Source organism: Lipophrys pholis, assembly GCF_963383615.2.
Source record: "Lipophrys pholis genome assembly, chromosome: 20".
Taxonomy (NCBI): domain Eukaryota; kingdom Metazoa; phylum Chordata; class Actinopteri; order Blenniiformes; family Blenniidae; genus Lipophrys; species Lipophrys pholis.
In genome coordinates, this window is record NC_137648.1 from 15,491,652 (window position 1) to 15,517,071 (window position 25,420).

Here is a 25,420-nt window from a genome sequence, read left to right on the forward strand (position 1 = left end):
AAAGAAAACTCGCAATAATACTCTTGATAACAGTGAGCGGGGGGGGGGGGGGGGGGGGGGTACACATGCAAACACAGAGACGATTGCAATGAAATCAAAATGTTTTGGTCACAGTTACAGTTTTCATCATGAACAGGATGTCATAAATGGGAACTAAAATTAATAAAAAACCACATTCCTAATAAAACAGCTGAGTCATTGCTTTTATTGTATGAGCTTTAGCATTAACAGAATATAACCTGCCTGTGATGTATCAGCAGCATGCTACTGTTTAGACGTTGGGAGTTTATCGCAAGTGTTTTGCTTCTTCTTCTTCTTGTCATCAGTTCTTTAATAAAGAAACATAGGTGTTATGACAAATTCTGCATCACTGTGAAAATTGCCAAATCTGGAGTTTTAACATGGTGGATTATAGCAGACAGCAGAGAGGCTTGCAGCAGGGCTTCTTCAGCCAGGCGACCTAAAAATCAACCTGCTTCACCGGATCTGCTTTCCAGACTCCTCCCGTGCATTCACTCCCTCCTCTCTCTTTTCCATTATGCCAGAGGTTCACATTAAGGAGATGGGAACAGGCTGGTACCTGCAATTATCCGTGCTCACCCAGCCGTGGGTCAGTAGGTGCTGAGCAACAGCTGGTTCTCTTTCTCCCTTCGGACGCACACACTGATGCACCTGCGCAACACAACACCCCCCCCCCCCCCCCCCCCCCCCCCCCCCCTTCTTCCTCTTCCAGACTCCCACCCCACCGTTCTTCACATTCGCCTGCCAAGCAGCTTGATTAATAAGGCCAATGCTCACAGCGAAGCACAGAGGGGAGGAAGGCGGAGAGGAGCCTACAGTGTGTGACCATGTAATATATTCATGCATAGCAAAAAATAAAAAAATAAAAAAAAAGAGTGATCAGTCATCCGAAAAGCACGGAAGAGTGAACACTGTCAGCCAGAGCAAGACAAAACCACTTGGTTCAGTTTGGGACAGGATCTTGAAAAATAGACTTTTACATATCTTTTTCAGCCTTATTGAATCAAGTTATAAAAATGAGGGAGTACTATAAGCTGGAATAGTGTAGCAGATTTTGAAAAATAAAAAATAGAACCAAAAACCACATTTACTTTCAGTTAATGCAAGAAGAGAGAAAAAAAACAGGCGGTGATCCAGATCTGAGGGTATACCAGCAAAGTGCTTCGTCAAATCCGGCTCGGCTTTCCATCTATTTCACCAACTGCAGTCATAAGCAATCCTGGAGATCTATGAAACATATCTTGCTCTCTGCTCTCCCCTCGACTGCTGAGCCAGCACCTGGATTTAAATGGCTCGACTGATGGCCGAAGAGACGGGATTCACTCCTGAAGGCTCGGTCTTCATGAACGCGACATGTTGTCGGCTGCAAATTTCCCTCAGACACAATCTGGCCCCACCTTATGTTGCCTGACGGCTTAGAAAAAAAAAACCTCAGGTCCATATAAATACGATATTTTTGAATTTTATAAAATAAGTCTTTATAGAATATGAATGAAAAAGTCAAGTAAATCAATACATTTCAATATTGTGTAATATAACTGGAGGGAAATCTCCCTCAAACCCTCGATGACAACATACTGGGGCCACAGACGACATTAAGGCATCATGTTTAAACGTCTAAAAGAGAATAAAGAATAAACGTTTAACACAAAATCAAAACATCTTAAGTCAAATAAAAAATAACTCCAAAAAGTTTGAGCATAACGGTGAACTAAAAAAATGTAAAGAAATCTAACTAAGTTGAAATTGAGGTAAAAATAGTCCAAGTATTGAGACTTATGAGAAGAATATTAACATATCAAAAGTACCGTCAACAATTAAAAATAATGGTGAGATTATTGTTAAAACTTGTCAATAGAAAAATGACATTTTGAGGGAAAAATAATGCATAAATTCAACAATAAAGTCAAAGCAGATTGAGCACGACGTGTAAATGCTGTCAGGAATAATGTTAATAAAATAATTTTAAATCTTGAGAATAAAGAATGTCAATGTCACGGATACTCTAATATGTAGCTAAATCATATTGGAGAAGAGTTATACTGTCAAAAATGAAGTTGATAAAAGTTATTTACATCATTTCTACATTACTAGATGATTGTGACAAAAAAAATTTGTTTAGATATCAATTGTATAAAAGTGCTATACAAATAAAGTTGATTGATTGATTGATTGATTGAAATCAATATATCCAAACTTGACTGTGTTTTTTAAAGCAAAAAAAAAAAAAGCTTTCTAGCTCCATGAAATGAAACATGGTTATCATTTATTTATCAAGAACAACCGATACTAATTGCACTACAGTGTGACCTTCTGCTGGCAGCAACGCGACAAGAACGAAACGCCGGCACAAGAGTTTTTCACACACGGTAGCAGCCATGAGGTGGACACCACGACATCTCGTGGGCCCGCGGCCTCGATCATGATGTCCAAAAACATGCCATGATCAAGAAGCTCCATAATAAATCACCCTTGTCCAGTGAAAATCAAAGTGAACTGTTACATGTATCTTGTTTATGAAGGTTCATGCAGGATTTGGCCTTTACATTTCTACACTTTTGTAGGATTTCAGGTGATTTGTTGTTGAGAAGTGGTTTGCACTCCTACCTCACAGTGAGAACACCACGGTTCGATTCCACTCTTTGTGTGAAGGTTTCATGTTCTTTCCTTAGTCTATGTAACTTTAATGAAAGAGTCCTCTATCATGCTCTCCACCTGCTCCACCAGCACGCCATAATCTGGCCGGCACACCTCGTGTTTCCTCCCGCCGCCTTCCTTCAAGCACTCCACCATCTCTCTGTGGATTTCCGGTCCGGATGCACAAACCCCCAGCCTCTCCAACTGCTCGACGGGATCCTCCGGAGCATTCTGGATACGAAGAGCTTTGAACACGCTGGGAGCGAACTTCCCGTAGTGAGCGGTGGCGCAAAGCACCACGGGACACGAGCCGTCCTGCAGCCGGTCAGCCACCACTTTAGCCACGGCGGTGTGCGTGTCCATGAGGTATCCCGTCTGCATGTGGACGCTCTGGATGGCGGCCAGGCAGTCGTCCTCGGAGCACCAGCCTGCCAGCACTTCCCGCTGCAGCTGGCCGAGAAGTCGCTCTGGAACCCGGAAGAGCAGCTGCGTGTCCAAGCGGGTGAACAGGTCCTCGACGAGGCGGCTGTCCGCACCCGACACGTGGTGGACGAACCGCTCCAGGTTGGATGATTTCAGGATATCTATAGCCGGGGAGTGGGAGAGCATCAGAGGTCGTCCCCGCAGATCGTACTCGCCGGTGGCGATGAAGTCGGCGACGACCCGGTTGTGGTTGGAAGCGCAGATGATTTTCCTTATCGGGATTCCCATTTGCTTGGCGTAGACTGCGGACATGGCGTTGCCAAAGTTGCCCGTTGGGATGCAGACGTCAATGGGATCTCCGAACTTGATAACTTCGTCCCTGCAGAGATCCAGATAGGAGGAAGAATGATAGATCACCTAGGAAAAGTTCACAAAACACAGATCATTGTCAAAGTCAAAGTAAAAAAAAAAAAGAGTCAGAATCTAACACTGTCATATTAAAGCTGCTCTACAACAGAACTGAAGACGCAACTGGCATGTTTAATGAAACTGCTTCTGACAAGCGAATTCCCTTGTTGCGCCAAAAATAAGACAACTGAACACTTGACACAAAAATCGACACGTCTCATTACAGTGACGAGAGCAGAATACAGATCACCCCTCCCGATCCACCGCTCGCAAAATACTTCCTCTCGTACTGAAGTCGCTCCGTTGTGGATTTCATGAGATGCAAGGCTTTGATCCACGTTGAGGATTCAACAATCTGCCATTACAAAACTACATTTTGACACTACATCCCATCGTTACGTCAAGAAAGACGGTGACGTAGAGAATCTGACTGAACGGTTGAGTGAATAATGTAAAAAACTAAATAAAAGAAATATCTGTTCAAAATTTTTAACTGAAGTTCATCTATCCATCCAATATTTCTGATAAAATACAGGACTAGAAAGACTGAAACTTCTCATTTGTAGGCATAATATTAATCAGATATGCTTGATTTGTAAGTTTCTAGTTTTGGGTCAGCTGGTCAGAACAAGGTAAATTTTGTGAAAAGCTCAATATTCAAGATTAAAAAAACCTTCATTATTGGTAAATAAAAATCTGAAAAATTAAATGTGAAATAATGGCCACAATTTCTTCAATTGAATCACTCCAGGCCTTCTGAATGAGCGTCTTGTGTTTCCTTTGTCCATCATCCACCGTTCTGAACCGCTCGAGCCACTTCAGGAGGACCTGAGGTCGATTCTAGTTGATTATGGACGAAGGCAGAATACAACCGGGCCAGTCCATCACAGGTCAGACAGACAAACAGCCACACACCCTCATATTTACACCGACTAATTATTTAGAGTGACCAATTAACCAAAGAACTAAAGTTTTGGTACTGTGGGAGAAACCAATACAGGCACGGGGAGTACATGGAAACTCCATGCAGAAAGTGTAGAAAACCTCAAGCCTGTATCACCGTTAGTTTCTGAGACACACGTCACTGATTTTGACGTGAAATATTCTTCACTCTTTGTCGCAATAAATGTTTGAAATAACGTTATATTAGAATAATATTTGTGAAAGTGTGACTTGCTGTATTAAAGATCTTTTTTTTTATTGCAGTTTGATACCAAATAGCACCACGTTTTAAGCTGCTGGCAACTTCTGTACATAAGCAACATTTTAACGTGACCAAAGATCCTCCACATTACATTCAGTTTTAGATTTCCTTTTTTTATAACCTCAAATAAAAAACTAACTTAACCTGTTCAATCATGAAAACCTTCTGAGATGGATGGATGGATGGATGGATGGATGGATGGATGGATGGATGGATGGATGGATGGATGGATGGATGGATGGATGGATGGCCTTGTGAAACATTGTGGGAAAGCCGTGTGATAACGTCGATTTCCAGTAATATCCCTTCCAGGTACTGGGGCGTGCTTCAGATTAGATTAGGATTTTCAGCAGGAACTCGCATTGTTTTCGCATGACACACCACCATAACTCAAAACTGTTATCTGAACTGCAGTTGGTGCAGGAAGCAAACACATGCTGCGCTGCATTCTCTGCCTGACGACAGCTAGTGAATGATAAGCTCAGGAGAAAGGAATGTGATTTGAAAATACTAAAATAAAAAATGGATATAGTCAATAAATTTCTCTTATAAAGCTATATTCCAATATTTGAGCGGTCCCCAAGGCACTTTACACTGTTAGCGCAAAACATAACTGAACACCACCATTGATACGAAATAACTGTAAAAAAAATCTATTTCAAGCTATGGAGAATTTAAATGGAAAACTACTTTTGCGACTTTTAATCTGATGTTTACCTTTAATCGCAAGTCAAGATGTCCGCTGCACACGACAGAGCAATGACCAACCCACCTGTGGCAGCAGCCGTGCCCAGTTGATGGAGTTGGCGGTGCTGAGGACAGTGGCATACTCCACAGCGAGGTGCCCGGTGAGCCCCGCCTCCCCAAACATCCTCTTGATGCTCCTCTGACAGAAGTCAAAGTCGGCGTGGACGCTGACGGCCTTGGCGTTTCCCTCCCTGCAGCTCGTCATCTGGAGCTTCTGGATCTCGCTCACTCCGTCCTCGGGGAAAAACACCAGCACTCCCGTGCGGCGTCTGTCGCCAGAGCTCAGCCGGCTGAAGCCGCTGAGCACGGCGCTGCCCGTGTCCCCAGACGTGGCGACCAGGATGAGGTAGTTGCACATGGGCGGAAGGCAGTGAGCGAAGAGTTGAGGCATCAGCTGCAAGGCGAGGTCCTTAAAGGAGGCGGTGGGGCCGTGAAATAGCTCCTGAATGTACTGGTTGCTCATGAGGTGTTTCACCGGTGCCACTGCTTCACTGGAAAAGTTTGACCCGTATGCAGTCATCACCATCGCTCTGAGGTCCAGAGCCGAGACGTCCTGGGGGTGGATGCACTTTTCAAGCAGAACTAAAGCTCGCTCTGGGTACGACATGGCTGCTAATCTCAGCCACTCGCGTGCATCGAGCCTCGGGAAGCCTTTTTCGGGAACGTAGAGGCCTCCATCTGCGGCGAGACCCTCCACCACCACGTCGCTGAAGTGTTTCTTCTGGCTGGACGGCTCTGCGCTCTTCCCCCTCGTTGAGACATACGTTTCTTCGTCGTGGTTTTTGTATCTATCCACGGCCTTCAGCACCTTCTCCGCAACCTCCTCCACCGTGTCTCCTGCGCCGCACAACACACGCACATCCAGCCATTTCTCATAGAACTGCTTCCTGTAAAGCAGAATGTCCCTCATGGACACTCCGGCCTCCTGTCCCACAATCCTGTTCAGCTTCATCCTGGCGAGCCTGTGGATGACGTCCTCGCTGTCCACGTCCAGGTAGACGACCAGTCCACTCTCTCGGACATGCTGCATGGCCTCGGCATGGAGCGGGTTGGAACCCGATAAGGAGACAACGCACCGACTGGCAGAGAAGTTGCACAAAGCCTGACCTTCTTCCTCCAAGAAGCGCTCTCCGCCGACCGCCGCCAGCTTGGCAGCCACCGGCATCTTCCACGTCGTCTCCAGGACGTCATCGTCAACGTCCACGATGGGCAGTCCCAGTTTGAAGGCCACGATCTTCCCCACCGTGGTCTTTCCTGCCCCAGGAGGACCCATCAGAAGGATGTTTGTGTCTCCCAAGTGTGCAGCTCTGGTGGAAAGCCATGATTTGGGCTTCGAAACGGGGCTCAAGCGGCGTCTGGCAGCTCTCACTGCGAGCTGACTTGCACTGAGTAAAAAACCCATTCAGCAAACAAGCGAGAGCAGCTTTTGATTTCCTGTGAAATAAACAGAAAGATTCGGTTCAACTCGTGCCTTCATGAAGGACACAACCGTCAAGACAATTTTGCAATCACAAACAAATCATTGCAAAATGTTGTTGTTTTCTTTTGCTGATATGATATATTTCCACCTCTAATTTACATATTACCACGCCTTTTGATCCACTGACGCTATGAAAATGTATAATTATGTGGACGCATCAAATATACATTCTGCGTTTTTGCCACGTTCCACACAGTATTTTATGATATTTTTATTTAGGACTGTGTTTTCATTCTGCAGAATGAATCTAAAACAACAACAACAAACTACAAATGGAACACACTGTAAATCTTAACCTGTTTAAACTTATCTTGGATTAAATATCATCCATCCATCTTCAACATTTTCTTACCCAACTCAGGGGTCTGAGGGAGCTGGAGCCAATCTCAACTGACTCGGGACATAGGCGGGGACACTACTCCTACACCTGGGGGACATTTGAAGTTGTCAATTAGCCTGAAAGGCATATCTTTGGACTTTTGGAGGAAAACAGGGGGCCAAGGCAAAACTCATGCACACATATGGAGAACATAAAGACACCAAGCCTGGATATGTACCATGAAATAGCCCATATCAAATGTCAGAGCATAAATATTCATTTAAATCTATATTCCCTTAAACAGCTCATATCAATGATCACAGTCACTGTATGTTTATAGTTCTGTTTTCAGGATTCTGTCCCACATACTCTATTGAGAGGGGATTTTTATTATTCTGGAAAACCCCACAAAAGGCTTACAGACAAAAGTCTTATCTGTAGAGGTTAATGATTACTAATAAAGAGCAAGTTATTTTGAACAGATCGATTGAATTGACGCCAGCGGTCTGAAGGCTACGTGACATGACGCAGTACATTAGTGGAGGAATAGCTATTCACACCTCTTCTGATATATGTGATGAAATGTTAGTAATGGTGGGCCTTGTGTGTGTGTGTGTGTGTGTGTGTGTGTGTGTGTGTGTGTGTGTGTGTGTGTGTGTGTGTGTATACCCCATCAGTCTATGGGACTTCTTTGTTTGCATCTGGTTCAGTACATATTTACTGGATCGTTCATTATTATTATTATTATTATTATTATTATTATCATCATCATTTAAACTGAAGATTTGAACACCAACAGTTTTTAAAGTGTTTCTTCTCTTTCAAAAACTAAATTCAGGAAACAGTCCAACACTAGTATTAGTGAATACTATCAGTGTTAACTTATCAACCATCAATAATTCCATAGATTGTCAGTCACAAAATTACAAATAGATAACACCCATTGAATTGAAATCAAAAGCGTTGACAAAAATGAGTAAACAATAATTGACCTACATCAGTATCTGATTTTAGAATAGTCTACTTAAAACACCAAACAGAAGCCCGAATATTCTCATTTCATTTTATGTCCCATCTGTAAACGTTAAGCCTCATGATCGTCACGTGATTTACGCACACTCCACGGTTGAAGGTGAGTGCACGCATTACAACTTATCACGTTGGGCCATAAGGACTTTAACAAGCGACGTGGCACCATAAATCATGGTTTTAATAGGTCGCACGCTCACAATGAAAGTCTGCTCCCCGGAATGTGAGTCTGTGAGTAAATGTTTCAGTGAAGTACAACTATACAACACATAACACATGGAGAAAACACGTACTTGGTGTGTAGTGGACTTCGCCGCTGCTGGTGTTTCGGACTATCTGGTTTCCCCGTTAACTGGTGCTCGTAAAACAGCAGATGTTAAACTAAGTCTCATAAAAGGTCCCACACTTCTAAGTGTATTATAAATACTGTATAAAAAAAAAGCGGTCGGCGAGACGGATACGGATTTCTATCGGGCTTTTAAGATCTGCTGTCACTGGTCGCAGCGACAAGGAACGCTAAAGGAAGTCGGTCACCAGTTAATAGAGAAGCCAGTTCATCCGAAACACTGGCAACTGCAAACAACTACGGAATCTCCAATTGGACAAAAATGTAGCAGACGGAGAGACGTTGCAATGGCAGGATTGTTGTGCGGTTTGTTTTTATAAACATGCATAAATATTTAATCCTGTTTAATTGGGGTGCTTGAAGCAGCAATAAAAATATGTTTTCTGTTTTGACGTCTGTTGGTACGAGTGGCACTATGGTGCATTCACGTACCAGCCAAAAAGTCCTAATTCTGAAACGTTTGAGGCCAAACTTGAATAAAGAAATAGGGAATTAATGCTAATATTCCCGAAACCAACAGACGATCATAAAATGTGAGTATAAAAAATGTGCAACTTATGAGCTTCAAGCGCGCATGCTTCGTGTATGTGCTATAAATAAATCTTAAGTGACGTTTCAAGAGTTACTACCGCACGAGAAGGCAGCATTCGCTCCCCTGGTTGCGAGGCAACTGGCCGGCGTTTCAGTTGTCAACAAATGTGTTGTTGGCTCATCGAAAAAGGCAAACAAACTGCGTCTATTTCAAACTTTATCAACATGTCTGACACTATTCACCCACCAGATTGTGTTTATAACTGCCTTGCGAAGGAAGAGAGTCCGACTTCAAAACCAGCGAGGTGAGTTAACATCCACTTCGCAAACTTTAAGCACAGCCTGGTGAAGGCCTTATCAAATAATACGTTTTTATTTGTTTTGTTCATGCTTGTTTTGTGCGTCTTTGTCATTTTGTGTCTGATTATAATTGGATTGTCTCTGTCTCAGTTGTAATATTTTCCTATCTTTCAACCTTTTAGCAAAGTTGCATGTATTGATAGTAGTTTTCTGACGTTTTATGGTTGACTGTGTCTCATTTTTGTGATTTGTTATCCTTATGAGATTGTTTCATTACGATTACTGGTCAATTTTCTCTCTTCTGTTGGTCAATGTGCATCTGTCCGACTTAATTTTTGATTGTTGTCTTCATTTTTTGTCTCCTTCACGGTCATTGTACATGTCTTTGTGGTTGTTGTGTGTCGCGTTAGCTCTTCTCATCTTATTCCTTTCATATCAGTAGCAGTCTGTCATCTCTCACTTGTTGTTTCTGTAGATATGTGTCCAAATTCAGGCCTGCAGTGGTCCAAGAGAAAAAATCAAAGAAAGACTTGAGAAGAACAATGGGGCCGGCAAAAGTGGAGCTGCCACCCCCTGAAAAGTATCTTAAAAAGCATTCGAAAGAGCCCAAACTGCCAGACAGTGAGCTTCCTTTCAAACTTACCTTATGTGAGATGAATTCATTGGAAAGGAATTGCTGTCATAATTCATGTTTTTTTTTTTTGTTGGTTTTTTTCTTTCAGACACACAATGCTCACAAAACCTTCGTAAAAACTGCACGTGCGTTGCAAAAAAACCAGAAGTTCCTGCACGAACTGACAAGCCACCGATGGGAATTCGCACCAACAGGAACTTCATCAAGACAACAGAATGCAGTGTACCAAAGAAGCCGCAGCCAATCAGTGTGGATAGCTACAAGGGGCACAAACAGCCTCTGGAAAACTCTGGGCTTGTCCCCAAATATATAAAAAAAAAGGTGTGTTTTTTTTTTTTTTGTTTTTTTTTTGGTGTTTTTTCCACTCCATCACAGACATACCAGTCTCATAACAGTCTGATAAAGTTGACAAATGGTTTGAAATTGCGGGCTTTACCTAGTTTGAACTCATGGAAGTTTCTGGTTGTTTCCTGCAGGATTTCGGTGAAATACCTGAGTACCTGCGGCAGCGCAGTGAGGAGGAGCGCAGGGCTCAGGAGGAGTACGAAGACTTTGTAAGAGAACAGAGGGAGCAGGCAGCCATGAAACGCTTATCGGATGAGGAGAGACAAGCTGTCCTGGAGGTACTGGAACACATGGCTGCATGAGAGCAGTTCTTTCCTCCCAAACAGCAGGGGACCACACAGACATCTGGAACAACTGGAGGAGCTCAAGAAATGAATCTGATGATTTAAATACTCTTTTTTTTTTTTTTCAGAGAAATATGAAAAATTTAGAGTATGTCCAGGACTGCTGACATTTTTTTTAATCACAAAATGAAAATGTTTCTCATTAGATTTTATCTACAACAACCAATAATTCTGATTTCTACATGTATCTCTGTATAAGCCTTCAACTCTTTTCGTAACATTATTAAGTGTCGTTCCACTAATGGGTTTCTCTACTTGAATTCATTTATTCAGGGACTGAAGAAGAACTGGGACACGCTGCTCCATGAATACCAGGGCCTCTCGCTCGTCACTGACACTCTGTCCAAGAAAGCACGCAAGCAGCATCTCGAGGAGGCCATGGACGAGCTGGAGAAGGAGATTGACCTCCTCCAGAGGTTCAAAACCTGTTTCATCACCGATCATTAGGGATGAAGATTCACAGAAGTACAAATAAAAATCTTCTTACGACTGGTGGATATTATCCGTATTTCCCCTCCGTGTGGTCTGTAATGTTACACCAGAAAGTCTCAAATAAACCTCCTGATCATAACTACGGTACATGAAGTATTCACTCTCAGTGCAGTGAGATTTCTATTTGAGGCTTTGGTTTATGCTCGAATAACCAAACTTGTTCAGGTGAAACTGATAAATCTGTCTGATGACCACAGACATTTTCTTTCAGTAAATCCAGGACTGACAGACGGAGCTCAAAACTTCATGTGCATCCAGTCTGCTATCTTTGCCCGGCCTCTCTCCAGCGTGAAGCGGCCGGTGGATTTTGAAATACAATCGTGTATCTATGTTGCGTGAAGCAGCCGGTGGATTGGAAAGCAATTTTAAATAGTTACATAGTCAGCAAACTGCTACTTTTAGCGACTTTATGCAGTATGTAAAACTGAGAAGTCGGCATTTGGAAGACAAAAATATTTACAGTTAAATCATTGTCTTTTGAAAGTTGCCAATTCCCTTAAATGTAGTGTTTTAAATATTTTATAATAGTAATAATGCATTTTATTTATGCTCATCTTTCAAACCAGTCAAGGTCTGAAAGGCGATACACAAGATTGGTTAATCTGAATCGACATTATTAAGCAATGTCGCCTGACGGAAATGTGTCAAAATTTAACTATAATTTCAAAAGCCGTGGCCATTGTGTTGCAATGAATATCTGATGGGTTGCCATGAAACAGGAAGTGATGTGTAACTCTGCTATAAGTACTGTGATCCATAGACATATCTGCCTGAAACTTGACGTGTGTCATCACACTGCTCCCCTGAATGCTTCCAATGTCCATTCACAGTCACAGTGCCACCTATTGGTAAGAGGAACTTCAAGGAATTCTATTTTTCACATGTCATGGGTCAAAACGTTGTGATATCATCCTCGAGATTGGTAGGGATATGAAGCACATCAGGACACACAAAAATGTATACAAATACCAGAGGAGTTAATATGGAGAAAAACAAACCATCCGAGGTGGATGTCATTCAGTTAGCTGACATATTGTAAAGAATTCACCAGGTAGCATCAATGTTTGAGTTCATGAAAAACCTTCCTGATCAGCAGGTTTTAAAACATTACTGTGGAACTTTAACCACACAGCAAATTCAATAATCTCATTTTCATAGCATACAATTATGCCGAAATGGATTCTGTTGCACGTTTCGATATTAGGACGTTAAAAATTGGATAAAAACTGTAGGAGTGAGCCAAAAACACACACAGAAGACTGGAAAGTAATTGTGCGAGTCCTCCCAGCATCTACACAATTCTTTGTGTTGTTTTATTTTGTGTTTTTGTTTTTATTACACAATTCTGTGTAAAGAGCCTGAAAAGGAGGTGAGTGATTTATCGTTCCATTCTGGCTGGGGGGGGGCGTGGTTTAATTTACATAGGACGTCACGTGCTGTGTCTAATTTGCATATGGTCCCAAGATGAATGGGTGATGAAAGCATAAGATGTACTGAAAGTTGTCTTTGATGTGAAAAGAAGCCTCCTTTAACATCATAAACCTAACATCAACTGTATGTTGGATCAACGTTTTTCTGCTTGAAACAATTTTATACTCGAGTATCTCAACTGTGCAGATATTGTTATAACTACAAGGACTTACTGCCCGCTGACAGAGAAGTAAACAAATTACTATTTTCTTTTTACCCTAGATCACTAACGTCGGGTGATCAAGTATCAAAATGTGCAGCTTTTCAAAGACATTTTTGCTATGATGTAACGATTTGTTATATTTTTAAGATATATTTCAAAGATGTTAGTCTAGAAGTCTAAAGTTTACCCGAAATCTCACTCTTTTGGTCATGACCCAAAGCTCATGACCATAGGTGAGGTGAGGGTGGGGATGTAGACTAACCGGTAAACAGACAGAAAAGTACAGTCTTGCTTTTATTGAGCAGACTCCTTTGTCTCGAACTCAGGTTCTTCTGTATATTGCGTATATGGCGGTGTGTTTCTGCTCTTCCTTTATCTGTTTGCTCATCTATCCATCTTCTTTCCCACTTTGTCCATTTGGGGTCCCAGTAGAAGTATCGAGAGCAAAGAAGTCCAGGCATCCTTGGCCACCGCAACTTGCTCCAGCTCTTCTGAGAGGAACCCGAGACGCTCACAGCCTAAGACAATTTTATTTATTTTTTTTGTAATATTTCATATTACAGTGTTCATTTCAGAAATAAGAACAAACACTTAGGACTTAATTCCTTGTTCGCAGATCGGTACCTGTCAACACATTCGTTGTTGGCAAAGAAGCCGCGTCTACTTCATCAACATGTCCGACACTATCTACCCACAAGAGAGTGTTTACAACTTCCTTCTGAAGAAAAAGACTCCGATTTCAAAGCCACCGAGGTGAGTTAACTCCCCACTTTGCAAACTCAACGTCAATTAGCAAAAGTTATGGATTGACTATATTAAAAAATGGGTCAACTCCCATGTGTTGTTTCTGTAGATATGTGTCCAAATTCAGGCCTGCAGTGGTCCAGGAGAAAAAATTAAACAAAGACTTGAAAAGAACTATGGGGCCGGCAAGAGTGGAGCTGCCACCCCCTGAAAAATATCTCATAAAGCATTCGAAAGAGCCCAAACTACCTGACAGTGAGTTTTCTTTCAAACATACTTTTAGTGACATGTAAGATTAATTCATTGAAAATGAATTGTTGTCATAATTCATCTTTTTTTTTTCTTTTCTTTTTTTCCCCCAAGACACACAATGCTCAAGATACCCTCGTAAAGACCGCATGCGCACTGCGCAAAAACCGAGAGTTCCTGCACGAACTGACAAGCCACTGATGGGAATTCACACCAACAGGAACTTTGTAAAGACGGTAGAATGCGGCGTGCCGAAGAAGCCGCAGCCAATCAGCGTGGATACCTGCAAGGGGCACAAACAGCCTCTGGAAAACTCTGGACTTGTCCCCAAATACATCAAGAAAAAGGTATTTATTTTCCTCCATCACAACACAGGTGATTATAAGAGTTTGATAAAGGTGACAAATGGTTTGAAATTTTCTGGCTCGCCGAGTTTGGACTCACGGAAGTTTCTGGTTGTTTCCTGCAGGATTTCGGTGAAATACCTGAGTACCTGCGGCAGCGCAGGGAGGAGGAGCGCAGGGCTCAGGAGGAGTACGAAGACTTTGTAAGGGAACAGAGGGAGCAGGCAGCCAAGGAGCGCTTATCGGATGAGGAGAGAGAAGCTATCCTGGAGGTACTGGAACACATGGCTGCATGGGAGCAGTTCTTTCCTCCCAAACAGCAGGGGACCACACAGACATCTGGAACAACTGGAGGAGCTCAAGAAATGAATCTGATGATCTAAAGCCTTTTTTTTTTTCCATAGAAAGATGAAAAATTTAGATTATGCCCGGCACTTCTAACATTTCTTTTTTGTAATTTAGTCTTTTAAAATGAAAATGTTTTCCATTAGGTTTTATCTACAACAATCAATAATTCTGATTTCTACATGTATCTCTGTATAAGCCTTCAATTCTTTTCGTAACATTATTAAGTCTCGTTCCACTAATGGGTTTCTCTACTTGAATTCATTTATTCAGGGACTGAAGAAGAACCGGGACACGCTGCTCCATGAATACCAGGGCCTCTCGCTCGTCACCGACACTCTGTCCAAGAAAGCACGCAAGCAGCATCTCGAGGAGGCCATGGACGAGCTGGAGAAGGAGATTGACCTCCTCCAGAGGTTCAAAACCTGTTTCATCGTCGATTAGGGATGAATTTTTTTGTTGTTGTTGTTGATGTTTATTTTATTTTTTTATTCTTTATTTCATTCGAAAGTAAAGAATAAAACAAAAATAAACAGTCTTAGCAACAAAACGTCTGATTGAACATATTTTGAATGAAAAGGAGCAGAAGAGAAGATCACTCTGCCCCTCGGTTGCCTGTCAGTACCTTTACATCAGTCTGTTAATGTTCAACTTTCTAAATATTTACAGGTTTACAGATATTTTTAAGCATTTTTATGTTGTGTATTTACGATACACAAAAAAATAAAGGAAAAAAAAAATGAAGAAAAACCACCGTTTTCATCTTTGTTCAAATCAAACATTTAACATCTCATATTATCTATATTCAAATTACTTTTTTAACATTGCAGATTTTATGTGTTTCTTGAATTCGTGGCGACTTCCTGACTCTTTTACTTCAAGCTCATTCCATAAACAAATTTCTGTCTGAGTTAAAGCAACTGATGTCACACTGGTCTGATTCAGTGTCATTTAATTGTACAAATTTCTTTCTGTTCTCAAAATAACTTGATCCATTTTTGGCGCAATACCTCTAATTCCATATTTTCCTAGTTTACAAAATAGTCTTGAGTGATTAATTACATCAAACGCCTTTTGTAAGTCCATGAAAACACTTTTTTTATTGTTTATTTCACAAAAGTAGAATTAAAAAAAGAAATTCCTACGAATGGTGGATATTATCTGTCCCCCCCCCCCCCCCCCTGTAGTCTAATCTGTTTTTTCATCAGCTATCAGTTATTGACCATTATTATGTTATTGCTTGTCTAGTCTCTTTGGCGAGCAGAGTCAACAAGCATTACAAAACTGGTGTTTCACAGTGGGAAAAAGACTAAAATATACTGTACAGTATATATTTTACTTATTTACTGATCTCAAAATATTGAAGAAAAAAAAAACCATTACGGATTTCAGCCCTCAATAGTGGTAATGTTTCATTGGCCTTTTGGTAAAATGAGTTGCCATCATTTAGCCTGGTGTGTGAGTTTCTTGAACTTTCTACTTTCAGGCTCATGAAGATTGAATATGTTGACTTTTTCTTTTTTTTAAATTGACACACTTTATACCATTAAGAAACACCATGACAAGTCTGACAGACTTATAAAGTTATCTTAAGCCACGTTTCCACAGTGCCCCTTGGTGCCGGTACGGGTCAGGTCGGAACCGGTTGTTGTGCGTTTCCACTGACTCAGAACCGTTACCAACCGGTACCATTGGTAACCATTTCTCACTACCCCTCCACTTGAGGTACCAGGCACAATGTGCCGGATATGAGGGGGAGGAGCTTCAACACTGCCGTCTGCTCATTGGTCCGTGACAACCGCTGTTCTCCCAGCAAGCAGCCATTTCCAATCAGTTCTTCTGCAGCACTCAGGAAACGTTTTTGAAAATGTCCTCCCGTTATGGCGTCACATCCTGCATGATTACGCAACCATTCATAACCCCGCCAACATTTCAAACCGAACCCCGTGTAATGGAAACGCGGCACTGATATGGGTCTGGTTACGGATAGCCGACCCCACCCGACCGGCACCGGCACCAAGGGGCACTGTGGAAACGAGGCTTTAATGTTACGTTATCATCAACATAACACTATCGGTTCCTCGCCTGTTTCCTGCGGAGGCCCTGAGATCGTCTTCAAGAAACCAACTCTACAATCTCCGATGTCACAAAGCATCTTGTTGACGCACCTTGTAGTATTTAAGCAGCCAGGTTACTTCTTTCAGGAAACTGTACTGGGGATAGTTTGTGGGAACAGTCCCATCACAGTACATATGCTCTTCTCTTAAGTACTGAAGAAGAAATGGCTTTTGAAACTTGACTTGATTTAATTCAGTATGCCTCGAATCATCATTTCCAGTTTATATATTGCCAGTTGTAACTGTTCTTTAAAAAAAAAAAAAAAAAAAAAAAAAAGCTACTCTTTAACTTTGTGTTATTTCAGTGTTCAATGTTTGCAACAGTTTACTGAGAAACTATCTTCTTCTTCAAGAGGGTGGCAATTTCTTTAGGGAAAACTTGCATTTTTCTAAATATTCTATATCAATCTCTGTTTTCTCCCCCATCCTGAGTCACTGTTGACAGCAACAAGCGTCGTTTTAAGCGTGTTCCTCCCTGACCGAATACAAATTACTGCTCACGCTCTGAAACGAATGATTTGTTAATTCAGTCTGTGAGGAGGCCACAAGCCAGCGCGGCATCACATGAGACTGATTATCCATTTAATTCTCAAAACAGCGCTTTCCTTCTACACAAATGACTGCAGCGTGATCCCGCGGCCCATGTGGCTGCCTCGCACTCCTCTGAGTATCTGATTGTTTCCCTTTTGTTCCCGGTCGCGTTGGCGGAAAGGCCGGTTACCGGTGAGTGGAAACACGACGATTTAGACTTTGGAAATGTTGCTTTTAATGTTACAGGTCACTGTAGCATTTTCTTGTGTGGCGAAAGGTTCAGAGGGAAGTTGAAGGCCAAAATCTTGTTTTCTCTTCTGTGTGCTCTCACTAAATGTTAGTGAGTTCTGTGGACTTCTGCTTCTTGCCAGAGCTCGAAATGGCCGATGCAGGGATGAAAAGAGGAATTGTGGTGAGTTAGTATTTCCTTACCATTAAATTTTTCTGTATCTTGGATGTCTTGACACTCCTACCTGTATATGAGAACATAGGTGGATTGATTGTTTCCAGAAACAGCTGTCCCAAACGTTCAAGGAGGAAAATGTCAAACTTACAATACCACCAACACTTCTCTTAGTGATCCTATTTTTTTTTAACCTTTGTCCACCAAACAGCATGTCTCCTTTAAAACTAACCTATGAAGTGAATGAAACACTTGAGGATTTAATATGAATGACGCTGCATGAAGAAGAACTTCCCGGGACATGAGTCTGACAGGTGTGTCACCATGGGTCTTCATTAGTTAATGTTCAATAAAAGACTTCTTAGCTCAGTTGTGTGAGGCTTTCAGTTGTTTTTGAAACACCTCTACAAGCGGGATTTCCTAAAAATATAGGCAAAATATATACCAGGAGCATCCATGATTCCATCAGATTTCTGCACGGCTGGGTGAAGTCAGAGTGCAGCTTGGATGAATCACCAATCCAATCATTCAACGATTTAGAGAATCACAGTCAAATGCATGTTTTTAGACTGTGAAGGAAAATATTACCCCAAGTACATTTCCTACTATGATGTGACAGTACTAACCACTACACCACTGCAATGTACCTGCAGTGAATTATCGTATATCACTGATAGAAATCCATCCATCCTATAGATTAAAGATGACTGGCCTGGCTACAGTCTGGACCTGTTCACCTACCCCGAGCACTACCATGAAGACATAGAGAGCGTCTACATCCCGCACGGGGTGATCATGAACAGGTGATAAAATGCACTAGCAGGACTGAGGATTGGATGTGGGTGCGAGGACCACCTGATGGTCTCTCTCTCTGCAGGATAGAGCGTCTGGCCAGTCACGTCATGGACGACTTTGGCGATAACAACATCATGGTGCTGTGCGTCCTGAAGGGAGGCTACAAGTTCTGCGTGGACCTGGTGGAATTCATCAAAGTCCTCGGGCGCAACACCGGCAATTACCTGGAGACCCGGGTGGAGTTTATACGTCTGAAAAGCTACCTGGTGGGTTACCCGTCGTCTATTCCGAAACACTGATTTGCATTTAAGATGCAGTATATGACATTTAGGCAATTCCCCATTCATTCAATAGGTGGCAGTAGTGTGTCAGTTGTGTGTCTCGTTTGTAGCTCAGCACTTCTGAATTTTTCAGACGGTTGAGGCGAGCTGGTTAGCTTGCTCACTTTATAATCGCCATAACATAGAGACATCAGTGTATTGACATGACCAATATTGTCTTCTGTTATTAGCCTACAACTACTTGTTTTTAGTTTCAAAGTGAAACTACGCTTGTTTGCTACCTTTAGCAAACGTTATAAAAAGATCACAAACAACATCCTCTATGCCAGGGGTGTCGAACATGTTTTAGTTTGACAGCCCAACTTCATCTCTCATGGGTTGGATGACTTAAATAGTGCCAAAATAACCATTCAATTTAAACTTTAAACTATATGTGATGAAAATGTCGATATTCTCACAAGACCAAACAATTACTACAGAAAATGACTACAATCTCTACATAAAGCTAATTTTAATGAAACCTTCTGGTGCAAAATACAGTGAAATGTCCAAAAAACTTCTCCAACAGCTGTTGCATTATGGGTGTTTTACAAACTCACTTGAGGGGTTGGATTAGAGCCTTTTGCTGGTTGGTTTTGGCCCTCGGTTCATATGTTTGACACCCCTTTTGAGCAATTACGTAAGTTCTTTATTTATCCTTCAAAGATTTATCATATCAGCATTTATTGCAGCCTCCTATATGTAGTGTTCGGTGAATGTAGACTTGTTATGGAAATGTGCTGGAAGTCAATGCAATGCTCCTCCCCATAACTTTCCCGCCAGATTATGTTTCGTTTTTTTCCAAAAAAGTATTGGAAAATTGGAAGGTTATTGCTTCAGTGGGAGAAAACTCCAAAACATGCACAAAATCCAGCTTTTCAAATGTGGGGATTTCCTGTTTTTCTCAGTGTTTTGAATATAGTTGGCGTTTTGAAAGGTTACATAAAGTGAAAGCAGACTTGTTGAGAATCTTATGAGCAAAACAGACGAAAATCCACCCTACTAAAAACAATATTTATTTATTTTAGCCCCGCATTCGCTCCAAACTCCTCTTATGTAACGAGTGGCTGGAGCGTGTTTTTGCCTCCAGGTGCCACTTGATGTCGCTGTTGTTCACGTTTATGCGCGGATGGGGATTCTCATGGTGGATCAGTCAAGGACGGTCAATGGTGTGGAAGTCTGCAAGAGCTCAGGCTGTGGAAATAGCACACTGCTCCAAAAAAAAAAACAGGAGGAGAAAAAAACCTCCTTGCAATCTGCAACACCTGGAATACATAAACTGAGAAATTAACCATAAAGCAGCATTTACAGTGATATCACTGCGTGTGCACACTCACTCCTCGTGTGGTGATGATGTATTTTGGCAGCGAGCACATGTTGCACAAACACATTTATATGTCTCTGCAAACGTGGGGTCACATTTCGTCATTTCAGTACAGAGGAGGAGGAGGCACAAGTTTTATTTTATGAACAGGCTCTGGATGATGCTGGAGAAGTGAACATGAGGACATGAACAAAAAGCATTGCACACAAACTTAAATCAAGGAATTTTGTGTTTGGAACCTCCCACCACAAAGCCGAGAAATATGCATTTGTGGGATAAATCTCCCCCTGCCATTACCAAACGACTTATTTGGGTGGATTGCATGGTTGCAGTCTGAAGGAACAAGACGTATTGTCAGTATAACAGTTTGCCTCGGTAGCATGTGGAACAAGCATACGCAGTCACAACAAGTCTGGCACCTCCTCCTCCTCACAATCAGCCTTCATCACAAATCAGCCAAATGCATGTCCCTCTCAAACGCGGCACCATTTAAAATAGACGTAAACACGTTTTCCCAAAGCGTGTAATATTTATTGCTGCAATCAGGAAACAGTCCAACAGAGACATAATCCCCCCTGCTGTTGGTGTGTAACTTAGTGAGCATAGTTGTGACTATGCTGTTGGTTGGAGCGAGTATCTGAGCGATGACGCTTGTGAGTCAATCTCTGTGGTTGTGACGGAGTCATGTGACCTGCCCCGAGGCCAGTGTGTCCGCGCCACCGCTGCCCTCATCCCAGTGATACATCCATAGCTTCCAAAGCCGCCGTTCCTGAGTGTGTTGTGCTGTTCCCCTCCGGGACGGGGGGTGTATGTCTCTGTTTATGTTAGGAATGTTTCATCATGTTGTGAAATGAGTCTCCGTCTAAGCATTTTCTTTTTTTGCATTAATGCAGCATGTTGTTCTGTTTCCAATGCCGAGCAGTCAAGTCAGTTCATCGAGAGATTAAACTGTCCCTTGCTGTGAACATACATAACAATGTTTTGCAACCAACTATGTGTCAGATTTAGTTAGTATTTATTGTGGCTCACACCAAAGTATTAGGCAACAGTGCACTTAAAAAAAAAAAAAACAAAAAAAAACGACCTATCTGTCTACAGAATGACCAGTCAACTGAGGATCTGCACATTATTGGAAGCCGAGATCTGTCTTTTCTGCGTGGGAAGGTGTGTATGACTCACCAAGATTCATTTTCAGGTTTAGTCTTCATTTCTTAATTGTATTTAAATCTCCAGACCATCAAATAATCCGTTTATAGAACTGATTCTTTTCCTCTAGACATGGAATTTAGCAAAAATGTGTTTTACTGCCCCAGATTACCCTCCGACCAGACAACGCCCACATCCTCCAAGTTTGGAAGCGAGCGTCTCACAATCATCCTCATTGTGCATATCTCACGAGTGTCACTCTGTTAAAGCGGTTTGCCCTTCAGCGGCCGGGCCATGAATCAGACATTTCAGGCAATCGAGTGCGTTCCTGCCAGGAATATTTACCGACGCTTCATCCTTTTTGAGTTGAGGCAGGAAGGACTGAGGAGTCTGCGGCATCATGGGGGATGATAACCCCCCCCCCCCCCCCCCCCCCCCCCCTCTCTCTGTCACAACATTATTCTCCCAGATAGGCCGTTGACAGAAATGTCACTATGTCAGCTGAACGGAACCATGAATATGCCCACACACATTTGCGTAGGGCTGACTGATGCTAAATTCACTGTGCTGTCAACATGCGCTTCAGCCGAGATGCGTTTTCACTGCGGGTAAAAAAATATATATATTAAAAAAAAAAAAAAAAAAAAAAAAGGTCAGAGGGATTTAAAAACTGAACATCTCAGTCTCCTTTCACTGAAAACATGAATCAGGAGCGTCACTCCTCCTGGTGTGAGCCTTCGTCTTGATGAGTGGTTCATGCAAGTATCAAATATTACCACAGAACGCTAAATATGAATCATCAGTCCTCGTCAGGCTTCATAGAGAATGGCTGATGAATCACAGCTCGGAGCAGAGCATGCTGTTGACTCCCAGCTGTTGACGGGATTTCAATAGCAGCTCCACCAAAGAAAATCTTGCATTTTTAAGTATGGCGACACGACAGTCTTCTCTGGTTTCCCAGCGGGAACTATTCAATAATTCTGCTGCAAGTCTTTAATTAAACTCTTTCAAACTTTCATGCCTTAATATTGCTAAATCAGCTGAATTCAATAATATCGCTTGTTTTTAAAGAAGCGACAGTTTTGTCTTACTCTTGCTTCAGGTTCTGATGAAGCTCTCATTTCCCTTTTGTATTTTGTTAGCAGGGTAAGTTCTCGTAATTTGCCTTAATGAGGTATGACTTTAGTCAAAATTAAATATCGCCATTTAAAATTGCCATTTTTTTAATGGCTGGAGGAGCCAAAGGTAAATTCTGAATAGAATTGTATTCATTTCATAAAATTTTCCATACAAACATATGTATTAATTGAAATATTTGAAGAATATTCAATGCATTGTTTCCATTACGTGTCAAGTGTTGGCGCCATGGTCAAAAGCGTTTGATTCAAGAAAATAAATAAATCAAGAACTACAGGAAATGGTTGTAGTTATCTGGGGAAAACACCCAAACACTGACGCTCTACAAGGTCCAATAATTACCAGTTCACAGTCATGCTTTAAGCAGATATGTTTGCAGTCATTATATTTGAGTTTTAGTGTCCCTATCAGCTCACTGTTGTGTAACTGTGTTCAGGTGTAGACGGGGAAACATTGGCCGGCTGCCCGCATTCTCTCCGGCCGCTCACCCCAAACCATAGATACTCTCCGGCAGCCTCACAAAGAGTCCCATACACCCGGCCAAGGAAACAAGAATTCATTTGAAAGCCTACAGCAGGGGAAAGTGTGCAGCGCCCGGACGCTCTGAAGTGACTCTCACTCACTGTAGACACAGATGTTCTCCGCTGTGGAAAAGAGAAAGAGTTGTCTGTTGTTGTTTTTTTTGTTTTTTTTGTTAAGGCGCACAACATACTGCCAACACGGTTGCTATAGATACCATCTCTGAGAAATTCGATGAAACAACTCGGCCTTTATTTTCACTTTGCTTGAACAGTGTTAGATTTCAAAGGTGATGTCTCACTGCTGTGGTTCTGCTTTTCTTCTGTTGCATGTTACCAAGAGCGTGCTCATTGTTGAGGTGAGTGTGTGTGCTTACTTTCTTTTAACGCACTCGAACACAACACTTCCCCTCCAAAGTAAACCCTCTCACTGACCACCGTCCCTTTCCTTTGTCATATTTTCTTCACTCTCTTTTATAAAGTTCCACAGAAGGACAGAGAGGACAAATTGTTGTTTTTCTTTCTTCTCCTTGGTGGTGTAAAACTTTGTGGAGTCGGGTGAAAATTGCTCCATCAGTGGAGAGCATGTCAAATCTAAGGATGCTAAAACAAACAAACAAACAAACAAAACAGTGGATTTTACCTGTATTGTATCACGATTCTTTGCTGGTTTGAAACAGCTGCTCTGATGCCATGTGATATTTAGGTGAGAATACAAATCGTACATGATGCCGCAGGAAGTTCTTTCAGAACTCAGAATTCCTCAAATATTAGCCTGGAGGCTCCCGGTTAGGTTTTTCTTGCAATAACTCAGTTTGAGTATAAAAATTGAATTGATCATTTACAGGAAATTGCTTTGTTGTTTCCGCAACCTTAAAAAACAAAGATATACAGTTTCCCCCAAGACACCAACACGATTCAAGTAGAACATTTAAGAAAACATCTATATTATTTATAACATAAAGAGAAGTCCACAAACTGTTTGAAGGTATGCTGGAGCATTACAATGTATACCATTCACAATCATTTCCACAGGCAACGCAATATTTCCTCAAAGGTTCTAATCTATAACTCCAATCTCACAATGGCAAGCCGTTTAGAGCATCAGCAATCAATTGAATCTTATAAAGGAGAAATAGATATCAAGGACAATATATGCGATAGGAAATTCCCAAAATACTTTCCATGAGTCCCAGTATCTGTGTTCTGCCCTCTTCATCTGTCTGTCTTCCTGTTGCCTTCCCTTCCCTCAGGCCATAGTCGACACAGGAAAGACCATGAAGGCCCTTCTGAAGCATGTGAAGACCTTTGAACCCAAGATGGTCAAGGTCGCGGGGTGAGCCGTTTTTTTTTTTCAGTCGTCTGTGCCGTCCCCGTGACAGGAAATGCCGAGTGCGTGACGAGTAAAAGAAGATACCACTTGACTGCTGTGACCGTCCGGTGTCGGTGGGCAGATCGCAGAGGCAGGAAAAACATGTTGAAAATTAACTCGCGTCCATGTTTCAGGCTGCTGGTGAAGAGGGTTCCCAACACGACTGAAATTCTGACAGACTGTAAGTTCCTCCTGTTCTCACACCGCATCTACAAACCTGCTTTACTTTCAGTTTCTCCAGGCCTGTGTCTGGCATGAACCTGCAGATATTCAGTTTAAGTTAAACGGCAGAAACGTTGGCGTTGTATTAAGGAGGGCATCAATGAAGTCAAATACGAATGTAAACCCCCAGTGAGGATGTCCGTCTTCCTTGGAGAGGTGCGCTTGTAATACCCAACAATAAAGAAAAACACATCTGGGTTTCGGCATCAGGCAAATATGATTTAACATTCTAAAAGTAATGCAGGGCTTTCTGGCACACCAGCATTTAAACTCAATACATAATCATCATTTGCTGAATGTTTTGTACCATTTCTATCCATGTTTTGGTTGGTTTTTTTTGCTGCTTTACAATATTTCCGATCGCTTCGGATGCGGCTGATGCCAGCTAACCTTGAATTTGCAGGAATGGGTGAACACAATCACACAAGCCTACATACACCTAATATTTAGAGTATTAACCTCTCACAGTCAACACGAGGACAAAGGCTTTAGGGAATGTTTGTTTTCACTGAAGATTTTTAGTCTTTCTCTCCCTCTGACTCTGTGGTTCCCAGTCTGGGACTCCGACAAATTTAAATTAAAACATTTTTAGAATCTAGATTTGACAAAAAGTACAATAAAAACCAGCTGTAACAATAATCACACAATGACAGAAAATAGCATGTTAAAGGCCATGAAGAATAAACAAATGACAGTAGTTGATGATAACTGGTATAAACAGAGTAAATAGGATATTCTAACAACATCGCTGGAATAAAAGTCGTAACCAGTAAAGGTACATTTTGGCCTTACATTTTCTGGTTTCTGTTTATCCTGATCCTAATAATGTATTCTCTTGGTGTTTTCCTTGACAGCTGATCCAGCGAGGTTATTTCATTAACACCTGCCAGCCAGCTGGAATATTTGCCGCCGTCCAATTAGCACAAATGCAGTTTTCACAATATTACACCCATGGGTGAT

General features: G+C 41.9%; 4 protein-coding genes across 7 annotated transcripts in view; 3 read left to right on the forward strand and 1 right to left on the reverse strand.

Annotated features, from left to right (window-relative positions):
* Positions 1-2,256: 2,256 nt before the first annotated feature.
* thnsl1 (threonine synthase like 1) lies at positions 2,257-8,764 on the reverse strand. The gene is made up of 3 exons (XM_080489028.1): positions 8,562-8,764; positions 5,466-6,874; positions 2,257-3,498 (listed from the first exon to the last, which is right to left on the reverse strand). Exons 2-3 carry the CDS (start codon positions 6,840-6,842, stop codon positions 2,695-2,697), a joined length of 2,181 nt encoding a protein of 726 aa, XP_080345154.1. The 5' UTR covers positions 6,843-6,874; positions 8,562-8,764; the 3' UTR covers positions 2,257-2,694.
* LOC308125354 (enkurin-like) lies at positions 8,359-11,338 on the forward strand. Its single transcript, XM_080489029.1, has 6 exons — positions 8,359-8,371; positions 9,396-9,450; positions 9,921-10,066; positions 10,168-10,400; positions 10,556-10,702; positions 11,042-11,338. The coding sequence occupies exons 3-6, from the start codon at positions 9,988-9,990 to the stop codon at positions 11,213-11,215; spliced, it is 633 nt and encodes a 210-aa protein (XP_080345155.1). The 5' UTR covers positions 8,359-8,371; positions 9,396-9,450; positions 9,921-9,987; the 3' UTR covers positions 11,216-11,338.
* A 2,228-nt stretch (positions 11,339-13,566) lies between these two features.
* LOC308125926 (enkurin-like) lies at positions 13,567-15,019 on the forward strand (the record flags this gene model as incomplete). Its single annotated transcript, XM_080489967.1, has 5 exons — positions 13,567-13,646; positions 13,747-13,896; positions 14,017-14,233; positions 14,356-14,502; positions 14,849-15,019. The coding sequence occupies 5 exons, from the start codon at positions 13,567-13,569 to the stop codon at positions 15,017-15,019; spliced, it is 765 nt and encodes a 254-aa protein (XP_080346093.1).
* A 2,281-nt stretch (positions 15,020-17,300) lies between these two features.
* The window catches only part of prtfdc1a (phosphoribosyl transferase domain containing 1a), a 9,734-nt gene continuing 1,614 nt past the window's right edge, over positions 17,301-25,420 (forward strand). Inside the window, exons 1-7 of one of the 4 annotated variants that reach the window (XR_013936406.1) lie at positions 17,301-17,415; positions 17,595-17,635; positions 18,323-18,429; positions 18,504-18,687; positions 21,164-21,260; positions 24,120-24,202; positions 24,373-24,485. Coding sequence is in view for 2 of the 4 variants with exons in the window: in XM_080489872.1 (XP_080345998.1) it covers positions 17,603-17,635; positions 18,323-18,429; positions 18,504-18,687; positions 23,208-23,225; positions 24,120-24,202; positions 24,373-24,485 (538 nt within the window). In the remaining 2 variants the exon portion in view is untranslated. Of the gene's footprint in view, positions 17,416-17,564; positions 17,636-18,322; positions 18,430-18,503; positions 18,688-21,163; positions 21,261-23,207; positions 23,226-24,119; positions 24,203-24,372; positions 24,486-25,420 lie in introns of all 4 variants that reach the window. The other 3 variants (XM_080489872.1, XR_013936407.1, XM_080489873.1) reach the window with 3 other exon arrangements.